We start from the raw sequence: 17,054 nt of genomic DNA on the forward strand, positions 1-17,054 counted from the left end.
AAGTGTAAGGGTCATTATTATGCTTGAATTTTCCACTTGGCTCAAAATGAAATGTACTTTTCAAACATTTCAAATTTTTTTCAATATCCGAGCATCAAGATTTTTGGGAACACGGCCATAATTTCTCATTGAAGTGGCGATTTTGTTGGGAACTTCGACGCACATTACAAACAAGTCAATAAAAGAATGTGCATATTCATTCTTGATATTGGTTGTCTCGATTTTTTATGTAAGCTTAAAATGTTGGCCGAATTTGAAGTAAAATGGCCTCCACTTGTATGTCGCTTTGTAACCAGTAATAATAATTCCGTGCAAGATTTCATAGACAAAATTCTGACCTACATTATTTCTATAAACCCTCTTCTGCATGCAGGTGCTATTTAAATTTTCATTTCGATAGCAGAAAATTGAGATATTTGCTATTTTTCCGACTCGCTGCTGCCAAATTGTCTAGTTTCGCGATAAAAGATACAGCGAAATCAATTTTTTTTTCAACCCTTTCACCTCGCTTTCGCTTGTGCTTTGAAGTACACACTTCAAAATTGATATAGTGATTCTATATTTCAAGCTGCGTCATACTGTGTTTTTCTTACCTCTGATTGTCGCTGCTCAAGGCCAAAATTCAAATTTTTGGACAGAAGTGACACTCTCATTTCTTTTTAAAACACATGTTTACGCATTTACATTGTTACTGACGGGCTGTATTTGCCAAGTGGTGTTGCCGAGGGCAAGTGGTGTTGCCGAGTTTGGATTTTAAAATATTTAGGTATTTTCTAGCTTAAAATCCAGCGCCAATGCTGCGCTTGCAACAGGTAGATATTTAGAAATCCATTTAAGGTATGGGTATGGGTATGGAAATTGGGGATCCTAAAAATTGGCATATGCCTATATATAGGCTATATGCAAAGGGGATGGGGCATTTTTGGCAGGCCAAGGGGGGGGGCCACAAAATTTGGCAGTCCAGGGGGTGCGGATGCGATTTTCGGCTGGCGAGACGGGAGGCAAGCGATTTTTAGCGTAGTCGCTTGGAAATTTTGGCTTATAATTAGTAGGCTAATACCGGTACTGATTGCACAGCCTTTCGAGAAAGCAATTTTTTTTTTTTTTTTGGCCGGGGGAGGGGATAAAATTAAATTTTGGCAGGTCGAAAGGAAGAATGACTTTACCTAGCACACATTAAAGGGGCATTTCGTGATCCACAGCCTCATACAACCCCATAGGCCTACGTCCTTTCTCACAAGTTAAGATTTTTATACCAGTCATCCCGCTCTGGCCACATGTTTAGGCATTTTCACGCAGATCAATTCATTAAGCAATGGAAAATATTGCCAAATTTGAATTTCGCTTTAAAAGCCTACTCCCCATTAAAAAACCCACTAATTTTGGGGGATTAAAAAGTTATGTAAAATGAAACAAAAGGATACCTCAATCCTAATAATTCATTTAATAGGCCAGGCCTTCATTTCTGAAAATAGCGGGAGCTCAGTTAGTCACTCTCCTATGTGTAGGCCTACTGAGGAGCTTGACAAGGAGCTCAATTATATAATATCAATATTAAACCATAGGATTTTCAAGAAGTGAGCAGCTCAATAAATGCCATTAGTAAAATTATTGGGCCTACGATTTTTATATTTTATTTGACTGTGATCCGTTTTTCTATAGGCTATATACATGCCTACACTGGCCTACCTTTAAAATTTCTAAAATTGGCGGAATTGAACAAGCTCTAAATTTCTCATACGTCCAGCATAACCAAGGGCAACGGGGGGGGGACGCCTAGCTATGACCATACCCGTAGTGGCGGAACCAGAATTTTTTTCCGGGCATGGGGCCGGGGAAGTGAATTTGAGACGGGGCACTTATTGCACTTGAAATTGCCGCAAAAAAGTGGAAAATTACATAATTGTGGGATTTTGCCTAAAAACTGGATGAGAAAGAAAAAAATATTGGGGAAATACTGCCCCCCCCTCCCCTAGCGGCGCCACTGCATAGCCTATCCATCCATGATGCTAGAATGACGGAAGTTCTGGCGCTGAAATTCAATTTCAATATCACGAGTTTTTATCAGGGATTTTACCAAGGGAAGGCGATAGTGTAGGATTTTGCTGATATACCAGGCAACACGAGAAAGGTGTGGCTAAATAAGGGAGTGTTCATTATAAATTTTTTCCATTATCATACTTTTGACGCCGAGAGCATAAATATTTGAAGCGTAGGCCTACATCGTGTCAGTCACATGGTCACATTATTTTCTGTTGAAAGAGAAACGCACATGTCTCTGATTAGCTCGGGGATTAGCTACTGCGCGCTGCGTGCTGGTCTGTTGTTGTCGAGTGGAAATGGGAAATTTATGAATGAACTTCCGCAACTTTGCAACATCATCACGCAGCGGCGTAGCTGGGATTTTTTCCAGGAGGGGCAAGACTGTAGGCCCTATGGGGAGGGGCCCAAATATCCACCAAATTTCCCACTGGGGGCGGGGCCCCAAATAGACAATTTTTGCCAGGCTTATTGATAATACTCGTATATGGTAGGCCTATTGAGCTGTATTGCATATCGCTTGGATTCCCCATCTCTGCCCCTCCTCTCACCCTCTCCTCTTTTTTTCCTCTTTCTCCCCCCCCCCCTTTCCCTTTTTTTTTTCCTTGCACTAGGGGCGGGGGCCCAAATAGGCAATTTTGCAATTGCCTCCCGGCAGCTACGCTTACTGTCATCACGGTAGACATACGCGGTAGGCCTACAAGCAGGGCTGTCAACTCTCACGCATTGGCCGTGAGTCTCACGCGATTGGGTCACTTTCTCACGGTCTCACGCCAAGGTAGTATAATCTCACGCCTCGTAATAAATCTCACGCAAAAAGCTGGAAAATGAGTAAAATCTCACGCATCGTCCTGAATAATTTGTTGCTCCTACTCCCCCCTTTTCACATTCCCGAGCCACTGTGGCTCAAATATTAATGGTTCAAAATGAACATTGAGTCGGCAAATCCCGCACGCCTAGCTCTTTATACAGACAAGTATAGTAGGCCTATCAAAATGTTGTATTTATATTTTCTGGTGGACTCATGGAGAATATCATGTCATGTAGGTCCCGCGCTGGGTTGGGGGGGGGCTCAAGGCATTTTGGTAGGCCTACCCATGCTTGATTCCGGGAGGTTTTTTAGCAGGCCCGACCATTTTTTTAAAATAAAAACACCTCGGGCGGGTCTCTTCAAAACATTTGTACCAAGGGGATCAAAGTCATCCAAATTTGGCCTAATTTGACGCTTTTTTAAGGGCACTTTTGCCAAAATGCGCCCAAAAGTTGGTCTTCGCTGTAAACCCACCCATCATAGTCGTTGAAAAGGTAGGCCTACCCCAAAACTGTGGCACATCCACGAACCCGAGGGAGAGACCTCCGGGTAAAAACACACCTCTAAGCGGGACCAGATTTATAATTTAAAATAGGCCTACATTTTGGAAGCCAGTCATCACGACAAAATCCATGGCAGTGTTAATGGTATTAACACTTTGATTTTAGGCTTAAATAACGAGTGTAGGCCTATAAATTACAAATTTCCACACCCCCGGGGAACCTTCTCAAGCTGGTTTGGGTAAGGATGTGAGGCTGTGACTCCGAAAAACTACGGTACGATTTTAAACCAAATTTGAAGAAAACAGACCCAAAATTGTATCAACTTTTGGACTGAAAGTTTTCGCAAATATTTACTTTTTCGAGAAAATTATTGAAAATACCCTTCTTGAACCTAATTTTCATGACACTGAGGGTCAATAAAATCATGGCTAAAAATACAACAGAGTCTAAACTAAATGGCTGAAAATGCACCCCAAATCTGCCGCACATCCCCATGGTATACACATTTCACCTTATAGATTTTGAAAATTGTCGCAATAAAATAGGCCCTAACTTATCCCAAATTATCCCCTATTTTTTTGCAGGTGAGGTTGGAGTCTTATTATTTTTATTCTCAGAGAGGATATGGGTTGATATTTTTAGCAGGGTACAATTTGTCTTGTTTTTTGACGTTGAAGTTCCAGATTCTTTTTTTTATATGTTATTATTCATTTATTTATTTATACCCCGGGCTTTATACCCTGTACGTGGGGAAAAGTACACACGGCAGCTACAGAGAAACCACGAAAAACTCCTGTAAAGTGCATGAAAATGCCCAAAATGTGCCAACCAAACACCCGAACAGGAAGATAAAATAAAAAAACAAAACCAAAAACCCAGGAAATTTCCCGAAATAAGTTCCAAATTCTTTGTCCCCACTAAAATATATGAACACTCCTTATGAAGTCTGCCTCTTCCGCTATTCTGGTAGTAGGCGTTGACAATTACCTTCATATTTTTGAAGCATGTTTGAACCCGATTTGTTCTCTATTCACATTTTTAACGCTGCAAGTAACATTTCAAGACCTCTATTTGTGACAGGTATTTATTACCTTGCTAGAGATGTGCCTAAAGTTGAAATTCAATATTTCGGATCGCAAAGATCGAGAGATATAAAGTTGTTGAATATCAGTTTAACACCATGGATCATATGGGCGTTTTATATGAACGATTACGATAACTAGGCAAAAATGGCTGGGATACAGGTTGTGTAAATACTACATGAATATTCATGAACTATACAGATTCCATTCTTCTCTAATAATAAAGATGTCAATCACTCTCCCAGACGACAGTTGCTTGGCGCTTGTAAACAAATCGAATAATAGTGCTTGATAACAGCTAAAAAAATAGGCTAAAAACACATTTTCACACAATTTTTCCGGATTTTTTATTTCACATGATAAGTAGACATATTTTCTTACGTATAAGGTAATAATATATTTTTCTGGAGGTAAAGCCCTTCAACACTTTGTTTAACCTTAAGGCATGTTTCTATGTGAAATCAAATTGCTTTGAATATAGTCTGGACGTAATAACTGGAAGGCTTCTCTCAATATTGCCATGCAAATATTACATGCCAAACAAACATATTCTCATGAAACCTGTTACATGAGTGAGAACTGCATATATTGATATGATAAAAGAAATGTTTCCTTGCCTAAAATCTGTAACATAGCCAAAAGATCAGTGTATTTATACTTAACTACTCTTAAAAATAGCACTAAGCAGGAATCAAGCGTCCTGCCAATGTATGCACGTCATGCTAGTGCTTAAATAGTTTGGATGCGTAAGTGCCTAATATCCTATGGGGGAAATTAACATAAACCAACGTGAAGGAAATTGGTATTTCACATAATAGGAAAAATGATGGTCAATTTATTAAGTTTATCTTCACTGTCGAAGCCCCGTCCCTGCACCCACAGCTTGATTTGGTTGTGGCTATTTCCAGTGATGACAATGGGATATCATCTGTAATGGCAAGAGGAACTGTATCACACCTCTCACCATGAGGCAATATATTGACCTGATGATGCCTCACTCTGTGTTTGGGTTTGTACACATAAAACTTCAATTATTGCACCTTCTTGTTTACCATCACCATGGCATCTTCATAAAAATCCAATTGATGCAATAGTATACAAAATATTGAATGTTTATGATGAGTACATTGCAATGGTAAGAATATTTTCATGAGGTGAAATATGGACAGTTCCATAACTTCTATTCAACAAGGCTTTGCCGAGTTGCATGGAACAGTTCATATTTCACTGAATGAAAATAGTTCCATTGGACGAATAAAAACATTCAATATTTATTTTATGTAACTCATACAAAAATTCTTTTTTCTTTTTCTTCAACTTCATTTTATAAGTCACTCACCAGGAAAACAAAATAAATGAAAGAAATATTACAAACTGTATTTAATTTAGAAGCGATACCCACACCTATAATTGGCGAGTCGAGGTGATCACCATGCGCGATATACGCTCCCGTCTGTAAGCGTTGCTATGGTAGTCTTGTGTGAGTGCAATGGAAAATTAACTATTTCTAAAAATGGCAAAAAATAATTGACTAATCAAATGACAAGAATTTTTGTATGAGTTATATTATAAAATAGAATGAAGAATTTGGGTGCCCAACAGGGGTAGCGCTAGGTTGCTTTTTGGGGTCCCGGACCCACCAAAATAGAGTTCAAACCCCCTGTTTTTAAATTTTTTGCAAGTTCAGGGGTCCCTGCAGACCCTCAGTTTTTCAATCTAGCGCTATTGCAGACATACTATTTATGCTGCATTTGTGCAACTTGGACTCACCAAACTCTACTCCGGACCCCTACTTTTTAATTTTCTGCAAGTTCAGGGGTCCCTGCGGACACTGGAGTGTTTAGTTCTAGCGCTACCCCTGGTGCCCAATTGCAATCTGGACTATGAAAACACATCTTCCTCAGGTGGAGACTTTTGGCCCCTTGCACTCAATTATGGAATTTGATCAAACATTTAGTATGTGTATTCGACCTAAATAGCCTGCGGGCGATAAAGTCAATCCTTATTATTATCAAAAATACTTGGTCCCAAACCATATTTTGTTATTTTACTATTTCAAAGTGTAAAATGACCTGAACATTAAGTGGAAAAAAATCTTTTTTTAAATCTAGGAAATTATTTATGCATGAAGTGTGGTTGTGTTTTGGGAATTTCAATATACTTCAAAAGTGTTGCCCACATTAAATATTCATCAAAGAAGCATCAATTTCATAAATGTGGCTAAAATAAATAAAAGGTTGTGTTGGATTATTGTTTTATTATAAGATGGAGGTTACATTAAAACAAGAAATGTAATTTGTTGTTGTTGTTGTTTTCGGTTTTTTTTTGTTGTTACTGGCTTTGTTTTTTTAACTAAATATTTTGTTTTGTTATTGCACAGGCACCATAACAAAACAGGGTGCACCTACACCAGAAACTTACCATCAGTGTTTGCATATCTTTGTATTGTAATATTTTCTTGTGATATTGTACAAGGAAAGTTTGGTACAGCTAATTTGTTGGGTTTTTTTTTAAATTTCTTTTTATAGATTTCTTTTTTTAGATTTCTTTTTTTAGATTTCTTTTTTTAGATTTAGAAAGTATAGGTTTGTTTGGTCACCTAAAATACAATTTTGTTTTGTGAATTGTAAGTTACAACTTTGAAATCAAACACACAAAAAAAGATTTATTTCAACCTGAATGAAAACAGCCAATCTTAGCAACCCCACTGATTTGTGTGACTGCAAAGTAAGTTTTATTTTGACATTCTGATTGTGACTCTCTCAATGTTCTGGGAAATGCATCTTAGAAATGCATTTTTAGAATATGGAATCAAATTGCAACTTTTCTCTTGACGAAGCACTTTTAAAACAGGAAAATGCAAACCATGTGCAATCAATATCAAATTGCACAAGGCTTTCAAGAAAGAAATTCAAGTAACATTTTGATATGTGAGCTCTTATATAAAAGCCAGAAATAAAGAAACTAGTTTGCTTCTGACGATCCTGTCAATGGAATTCCTAACGACCAGTGATTGGTTAGTTTCATGTCACTAGGGATGGCAACGCTTTTAGCCAAAAAAAAAAAAAAGGTTTGTCTTACGAACATTTGCCAAAAAAGCTAAGTGCTATGCTTTTTTTTTTTTTTTTTTTTTTTTGGTTTAGAAGCTATGCTAATGCGTTTTTTTTGTTTTGTTTTTTTTTTAGCCTGAGACAAATGAAAATCACAAGACATGTATTGGAAAACTACAAGTGGTCTTACAATGAAAGAGAAGCAACAAATTTACAATGTTAATATTCTGTAACTGTATTTTATTTGCCTTCCTAGAGCTGATCACTATTTATTAGTAACCGAATCGGCGCACCGATGCAGTGCCCAATTCCTCAGCACAGTCCCCCTGTTTTAACTATACTGAATACTGAACAATCATATTGAAATAAACGGTAAAAAATTCGTTAAAAAACAGCTACAAAAAATACAAAAATTTATGAAAACAACATCCCCACTCGATCGCAGAGTTCTCCGTAGGCTAAGTCCTTTTATATTGCACCCACTTTGCTTCGTCGGCTTTACGCTCCGTGCCGTTGCAAGGATGGCGTGAAACTAGCGAGACTGAGGCTACGGTGTGGGTTACGAGCTATCTGCAACACTAATGGCATACGCGCTGCCTGACATTTTCGATGGTTTTCTGACATTGAGGAATTCATTTTACTACGTTGGTCGAACTATCGGGAACCGGAAAAATCGGGAAAAAAAACCTTTAAAAAGGCGGTCATGCGTAGACAAACGCGCTGTATCGCTTTCACATACTTATCTTGCTGCGGGTTCGTGAGACAAACCTTTTTTTTTTTTGGCCTTAGCACTGTACTAGTTACGGCTACGTGACTAACCAATAACGTCTGTACTTGAGAGTTCGATTGTCAGAATCGTCAGACGTTAACTAGTTTTTTTTATTTCCGACTTTTATTATTTTATATACTGTACGTTTTGCAAGAACACTTGATACATCTCTTGTATAACGTAAACAAAACAAGGAGGACACATGCACACCTTGTTTACTGTTTACAAAATATACACACATCTGTCTACTTACCATGTGAATGACCTCAGGATATAGTTCTTCTGTGAGTACCCCCCTCCCCGTTGTAATGTAGTCCACCAATTCATTGAGACTAGCTCGTTTGATCTCTTTCCCTTTCAGATCAGACACCGCGTCCATGAAGTCAAAGACAACGCAGCACTGCTGTAACTTCTTGATCACCAGTTCCTGCTGCTCTTCATGCGGTGTGTCTGGAGGGAACAAAGGAGGAGGGGGAAAAAGAGACATCTGTGTCAGCATTTCAAGTGGTAAAAAAAATTGTGCATCCAATAACTGAGCATCCAGTTGGGCTTCTAAGTTCAGCGCATCAAACGTTGCGTCCACCATTTTTGATAAATAAATAAATCCTATGTTTTCACTGTACAAAACAATATAAAAATACAAAGATGAGCAGTTGTTAAGTGTAGTTGTTAGTCTTCCATTGCTACGTTCTGATTTGGCATGTTCAGCTCAACAGGCTGTTTCCCTTCAACAAAGAACGGGCCTAAACAGGTCAGCTATGGGCGAACAGCGAGCTAAATTTACTTGCATAGGAAGTGACACAGTAGTTTCCCTGACAGCAACGAGTTAAGCTTGTCTGTCACCACAAAAGACCCTACTTGGCCAAAAATAAATGCTGGATAAATTCAGAAACAAAGGTTTCAAAAGTTTTAACAGTTTCATTTGCATAATCTCACCATTATATATTGCATAGCCATAAAATCCAAAAAGTATTTAAAGCATTATTTTTTAAATATGGGCCACAAGCTTTTAAGTCTATCTCTAAAGAGTAGCTTGGAATACCAGCATTTTAAGTAGGGTCTCATATTTTCACTATGCATTAATACCACTTATAAAATGTTAGCTATAAAGCAGGGGTAACCAGGGTAACCTTTTTACCCCAGTAGGCTACAAATAACCAATGACAAATTGTACAGGCAGCATTTTTAAATTTTGTGAAAATTTGATGAAAAGGCAAGCAAACAGGTTTTGCAGCCTGGGGAAAAAAGCTTTTTTGAAGCTAACAGAAGCCATAATTTGCAGACAGGACAAAAATGACTGGACTTTCTACCAGCTTGTCAGGCAATGTCAGCATTACAAGTAAAGTTTGCAAATAAAGTTTGTGATGTAATTACACCTTTTTGTGGAGGTCTACGTATATAATGTCTTTCAAACCAACCCAAGAATGTGCTGATCAAACCATTGAGTGTATTGAATCATGCATTTGTGAGATCCGTAAGTGGATGCAGGAGAATTTTCTAAAATTGAACGATGAAAAGACTGAATTTGTTTTAATTGGTTCTCGACAACAGCTGTCAAAAGTTAATGTCCCACATATTACAATAGGAGATTCTGACATCACTCCTTCATTGAGTGCCCGTAATCTAGGTGTTATTTTGGACTCGTCAATGTCTCTTAATACTCATGTATCAAGTATTGTACGTTCAGCATCATTCCATATCAGAAACATTGGTAGAATAAGAAAGTACTTAAGTCCTCATGCTACTGAACAAATTGTTCACAGTTTTGTAACCTCCCGGCTTGATATGGGCAACTCCCTCTTGTTTGGCCTTCCTCAAGATCAGATTGCACGTCTACAGCGTATTCAGAACACTGCTGCGCAGCTTGGTCACTTTAACTAGAAAGAGATCTCACATGACTCCAGTTTTAAGAGCGTTACATTGGCTGCCGGTTGGTTACAGAATTGTTTACAAACTGTTGCTCATTGTTTTTAAATCACTAAATGATCTTGCACCAGAATATATCAAATGTCTCCTCCAACCATATAACCCTCCTCGTATGCTCCGTTCTAGTGACAAATCGCTTCTCTGCGAACCCCGTTCAAAACATTCATGGGGGGATAGGGCTTTTTCAATTGCTTCACCACGTCTCTGGAATACTCTGCCAACCCACATTAAACTAAGTACATCTTTAACACAGTTTAAAAGTTCTTTAAAAACTCACTTAATGAAAGAAGCATTTTACTGATGTGCATCACCATTTTTTGTTCACCTATTGATTGTTGTTCATGTGTAGATTAAGTTGTAATGAAAATTAATTTTTATTTTGTAGTTTAAGTTAATCTTTGTATTGCGCCTTGAGCGCCATTGATTTGGTGGAGATGTGCGCATTAGAAATTCACATTATTATTATTATTATTTATAATCCCTGGCTGAAAATCATAACTAAGACCCCCTTTAGACTAGGGAAAAGTCGTACTTCAACAACGACTTTTTTGAAGTCAAGTTCAGTCGAATTCAGGTCGAAACAGGTACAGTCGTTGTTGAAGTACGACCGAAGTCGAGTTCAAAGGTCGTTGTTCAACAATGCTCCCGAGGTTCAATTCGACTTTGTCGTGGTTGAAGTGCAACTTTTCCTGGTCTAAACAGTCAGTCGAATTGAATTAGACTTTTTCATGTGTATCGCTGACCTGGCGAGGTGAATTTCCGGTCCGTCGATTTGCCGCTAAGCAACGGCACTGTGATATCGCTAAACAACAGCTGTTCTTGTGTATTTTCGTACATGTGCAGCATACTGGTGTGAGTGTACATCCAATTTTCACTCCAAACTCAAAGTAAATCCACAAAAATGGCCGATTTTATCGCTGTGTTAGTTCATCTGAAATAATCCCCAACTTTTAATTTAAGGTAAATGGGTCAAAGTATCATCTCATAACTCGGATGCAAATGGGGCAAACCCGGGGAGCAAATGGAGTTCATAAAGCAAGATCAAAAAAGTTTTCGCGGCCTGAATTCTGTGAGCCGCCCCGCGAATAAATTTTATATGAACTATGACGTCACAAGTTGAGCAGTGACATGTTCTGCACATGCTCAGAATGAGGAAAATACGTGTTAAAAATTCCATATGGCGACGTACTCAAAACGTTTCTTACTCAAAAGTTAACGCTGACTTTTATCTCAATTTTACTACTTTGCATGTAGATTTTTTGTTTAAAAAGTATAAAGGCATTTAACATAGAATATAATGAATTATAAGCTTAGGTTTGATAAAAAAATACTGGATGACAGAGGGCGTAAATAGTCGTAATCAAATTCAACAGAGTCGAATTCGTTCGGGCGCATAGTGTAAACACCACAAACACCACAAACACAAATTAATTTATGCTAATCCTCTGTCTTAATCGAATTTGATGTCGAATTTGAATTCCACTTTTCTCTACTCTAAACGGGGTCAAAGACATTGAAACAAGTGACCATAGCGCAATAAATTGTGGGCACATCATTGATCCCTAAAACAATAATACTAATTTCAATTTTAGAGATGGTACTGATAAAAATAATAGAACTTCATAACTTGTATTAAAAGCAGACCTTTTTTTGGTTTAAACTGTAAATAGGGCAAATAGATGTTTGGTTTAGTAGAGCATTTCGCATCAGGTGTCAACTATTATGCATTTAAATATATACAACCCTGCCATTCACTTTGCAGAGGAATAACACTGCATTCACAAATATTTTACCATCACAAAACAATCCCAATATGAAAAAATGCCACACAAACAAAATGCAACATTTATTTTGATATTCAATGTATAATAAAATACTTCATTCACTGCAAAATGTATCATACCAAAATGTCCTCAAATCTTTTAAGCAACATAAATATAGATCTATCATCCTTTGCTATACATTTGTATTATATGCAAATTCTTTTCCAAAAAAGCACCAAATTTATTGTTGATACAGATCCTGTATTTAAGTCCTCTTAACATGTCCATCAACAAAAAGCTTACCATTCTACTGTCACCATGGCTATATAAGTCTGTTATTAGTTCTCATCCAAGAATTCAATCCAACCATGCCAATTACTATATATGTCAAAATCAAAATCCATTAGCAAGACCATGCTTTTTGAATCCTCTTTTCTTTCATTATCCACTCCATGTACATGTATGATGTTTCATCAAAATATTTCACATTATACAATGTATATCCAAGAGAGAAGGCTTCATGGTGGTTGTAGTTTTTCCCAGCTACATGGCTAAACTAACACTCTTTTATCAAATGTCAATGAAACAAAACCATTTGACAGTGTGTGCTTCTATACATTGCATTCACATATAATACAAAACTCAATAATGTGAGGGAGAATGCGATGCATCAGTAATTTTCTGCAGATGAACAGTTTCCTTGGAGACAACATATAACCAACAATGCTTGCATCTCTAGGATATATAATGAACCATGGAGTTTGCACAAAATATCCAATTCCGCCTTTGTATGCACCAGTGATCATGAAAAGCATGAGAAAAGATTAATCTGAAGGGGTCATCGGTAATCCATTCATTCCAAAGGTGCATTTTATATAATAGCAGCTACATTACTTCAAAGAAATGATGTACGAAACAAAACCCTTTCTGCCATGACTGGTATCAGACGATTAAAAATCTGAAACATTTTTTGTGGTGAAAAAAGAAGAAACGTTGCAGTTATATCTCCACAATGGGGTGATTTAAATTCGGAATATTATAACAGCTAAATTGTCAAACTATGAGTGGTAAATAAGCAAACATAACCATAAGTGACCTTTGACCTTTGATTTCACTAACACAAGAAGGTACCCATAATGCAGGTGAGGGTTCCGGTTCACATTAAGACCCAAATTTGGTTGCAATTCACCTTTTCGGTAAATCCCATAAGCCTTTGCGAGTACACCTGAGAACTCGTCATTTGACATCACGCTGATGCGCACATCGTTTATCAAACATTGTTACTGCGCATTGCAAGTCGGCATGACATCAAATGACAAGTTCTCAGGTGTATTCGCAAAGGCTTATGGGATTTACCGAAAAGGTGAATGGGATTAAGTTGACCTGAAATGACCTTTGACTTCAGTATATGACCTTGAACACCACCAATAGATGAGGGTTCCAAGTGTGATATAAAATTGGATTGATTGCACCCATATTTATTGGTTGAGTAAATGAGTTATGAAATAATGTGCATTTTAAGTGAAATTTTGTCAGTAAAGTCACACAATTTACGTATTTTTGCCAACCACTTATGTCTCAATCCGTATGTATTATACGTCATAATTATATGCGGGAAACAGGTTCTATAATTGGCTAAACTAAAGTAATACCAATACGTCACGTAACGTCATGTTCATTCACATAATGTCTGCCAGTCTGGTGTGGGATATCAGTGTGTAGCATTGAAAATTTTGAGTATTCATTCAATTAGTTTTCTACTTGGTTTTGACTGTTTGACTATCAGACAGGTGATTTGCCACTGCCTGAGTACCACCTCATTCTTCATAGCAAGTGTTTCCCTAAGGCAGGGTAAATAAAGTACCCTCTCTAAAAGAACCCCCTCTAAAAACCCCCTCACCTTACAAATACATTAAAAGTACAGGTGTATACCAATGACCTCATTCACTTGAAACTTTGATCAAAAACATTAAGAAGAGGTAGGCATTTACACTATTTGCTCTAACCCTGAAGATTTATATCATTTTAATATTTGTTCCAAATAAAAACTATGATGTGTACACAGCTTCAATTTACTTCTTGGCTTCTTGCAACAGAATGCAGGATATGGATCATTACCAATTAGCTGCCAAATCTCTCAATCCTTATTTAATGTTGCTCTATGTTCTAACAGCTGGTTCACTTAGCTCAATGTCTTAGCCTTGTAAAATAGTTACTGAGGACCCATGGCTAAAACAAAGAACAAAATCAAACTGATTTATATCAAACTCAGGATAAGGTTGACTCTTCAGCTTCCTCTCAGCTTAGTTTACCCTGGTTTAAGTCATTGATAACATTGTCCATCACATGTTCTGAATTTTGACATCATGTTGGCAAGAAAGACATCAACACATATATGACAGACTGGCCATTTGTAAGAAAAAGAAAGCACTATCTAGAACTATTGAATATGTCCCAGTTGAGTAGATTTAGCCATACACTAATTAGGCCTAAAAAAAGTATTTGATTGATGTAACCTGATCGACCCTAACAATAGGCCTAACCCTAGACTTTTTTTTCTAATTTTTTTGCAAAAATATTTAAAAATTTGTTAAAAAAATTAAAATTTAAAAAAATAAATAAAAACAAGTTCCAAGGCCTTGATCATACCCAATTTACAGCTCAAAATATGTGTAAAAAAATTTAAAAAAACAAACAAAAACATTGCCGGCCGACCTACCCTAATTTTTTTATGTTACGCCAATCAAACAATTGTTTTTAGGCCTTAGAGCCTCTTGTGCATTTGGTCTTTTCTTAAAAGGCTATTCAATTCATCCATTTGAAAGTTCACAAAAAAGCACCACCTTCAAAATACTATGAATTCATCGTAATTAGCTCCCTTCCTATAACGCACTATGTAGTCTTTTGTAACTACATACTATTTGAATCCCCTTTTTATGCACTACAATTGGGTATAAAAAATTGTTGTTGAATTTACATAAAATTGGGCATTCAGCTGCGGTGGCTGTGAGTGACATTTGCTCATAGATCTAATTTAAATGTTTTATTTCTGTAGTTGTATAAAAAATGTTTTACAACAGCATTGTTTTGCAACTACTGTCCCATTTTGACTTTCAAAACATATTAGTAGGGGCCCTAACATTGTTCAATAAGCACCTGGGGTACTCATTTCCATGATAACATGTACATACGTACTACTACAGTAATCAAAAATACAAAAGTGAGGATAACCTGGGCCCCCAAGTTATAATACATTGTTAATGTTTTATGATCATATATAGGATGTACATGGATGATAACGAAGAACCATTACAGCAAAGTCCAACCAGGACAATTACTGATCTTGACATGATAACATAGGCACTGAAGTAATTAATAACCCCAATATAACTGTTAACCTCTAGATAATCAACTTCCTTTGCAGTCAGTACTGGACTCAGTGCAAAAGCTATGCCACTTGTGCTAATTTGCTAATTGGAAAAAACAATATGTAGACCAATCAATAATCAGTAGAAATAGCATGAACCAAACAAATGGACAATAAGCTGAACTTAAATTAATTTACATAATCCACTTTGAAAATATTATTGTGTGATCCGAAACGTTCAATTTCATGTGAAGACTGTAAGGTCAACAAGAGGATATAGTCATGAAGTCTGCTGACATTAAACTTAAGACAAGGCTTACAACAAGCTGAGGGGCTGTTGTATTCATGTACATACATGTGATGTGATCTAAAGCAAAATTAGTTCAACAACAAGTCAACAACACTAATTTAAGGGACCGTTCACAAACACTTGTAAGGGGGGGCTTGATGCAAAAGGGGGCCCTGAAAAGAATGACCACAAATTTTCCTGGAAAAATTGAGTTTATATGCTTTTCTATGGGGTTGACCCATAATTTTCTAGGCAAAAAGGGGGGCCCTGAAATTTTGCGATAAATTTTTTTTTTTGCATCAGACCCCCCTTACAAGTATTTGTGAATGGTCCCTAATGATCATACAAGTCCAACCATGCCTGGACAACTAACATGTATACATACAGGTACTTTAATGTATAATTTGTTACCATCTTTAGCGCAAATTTGGAAACTAGAGCGGTTACCGCACCAAAGCTGAACCATGGGGCTTCGGCAGTATATTGTGGTATACATTGTTACCCGGGGCTCATACCTTTAGATATTATAAAGGACCCAAAATAGGAATATTGACCCGAGTCTTATGAGGAGTGTGACCCCCGGTGAGGAAATTATTTTTATTATATTCTTTACTTTGTTCTCTTTCATTTGACACTACTCGGGGTACATACCCTCTTGGCATTTTAAGGTATAAAAAGGACCCATATGAATATTGACCCAGGGCTTATTATGAGTGCCACCCCGGGTGGGAATTTTTTTATATTATATTCTGTATTTTTTTCTCTTTCATTTGACACCACTTGGGGGTATTACCTTAATGGCATTTTGAGATATGCCCATTTTAGACCAAAAGGTTGGTCGGTCTGTAACTAAGGAAGTAAGATACACTAATATAGGCTGATACCATTTCATGGTTCAGCAAAAATTTAGAATGTTTTAACTCCACAGCCTATAATTTGGTTCTAATTTCAATTCATCAAGCCCCTATTTTGAACGAAAATCAGTTCGTAGTTCCCAATGTTCAGTGCTCCATGCAGCCATTGGCGCCAATCCGGCTTGAAATGGGGGGGGGGGTACCCAGCCAAAAATTTTTAAAAGTGGCTGAAAAGAACAAAACATGGGTCATTTTACTGAAAGGTGGGGGGGGGGGACATATCCCCCCTGTCCCCTGTGATTGACGCACATGCGTGCCGCACACCCCTACCAAAATTTAAGTTGAATACCCACCCTCACCACCAACCCCCGGACTACAATTGTCAGAATTTGAGGCTCAAAGAACTGGAGCAGATCCAAATGTTGCACATACCCGTAACACCTTTTTATGTTGGTTACCACACCTCACGCAGCAATGAGAGGTGTTGTTATTTCAAAATCAAAAACAGTATTTTACCAATTTATTCATGATTAAGTCATTTTTAGTGGGCACTTTTTTCCCATTTCATCCGCTGCCTTAATAATTTCTAGTCTTGCAATC

General features: G+C 37.4%; 1 protein-coding gene across 3 annotated transcripts in view; it reads right to left on the bottom strand.

The window, feature by feature from the left end:
• The window catches only part of LOC140152535 (serine/threonine-protein phosphatase 2A 56 kDa regulatory subunit epsilon isoform-like), a 97,173-nt gene that overhangs the window by 54,076 nt on the left and 26,043 nt on the right, over positions 1 to 17,054 (bottom strand). For 2 of the 3 annotated variants that reach the window (XM_072174906.1, XM_072174907.1), the window contains exon 2: positions 8,509 to 8,705. In XM_072174906.1, the coding sequence (XP_072031007.1) occupies positions 8,509 to 8,705 (197 nt within the window). Of the gene's footprint in view, positions 1 to 8,508; positions 8,706 to 12,247; positions 12,376 to 17,054 lie in introns of those variants that run through there. The other variant, XM_072174908.1, reaches the window with a different exon arrangement.

The sequence above is a fragment of the Amphiura filiformis genome, chromosome 5 (assembly GCF_039555335.1).
Source record: "Amphiura filiformis chromosome 5, Afil_fr2py, whole genome shotgun sequence".
Classification (NCBI taxonomy): domain Eukaryota; kingdom Metazoa; phylum Echinodermata; class Ophiuroidea; order Amphilepidida; family Amphiuridae; genus Amphiura; species Amphiura filiformis.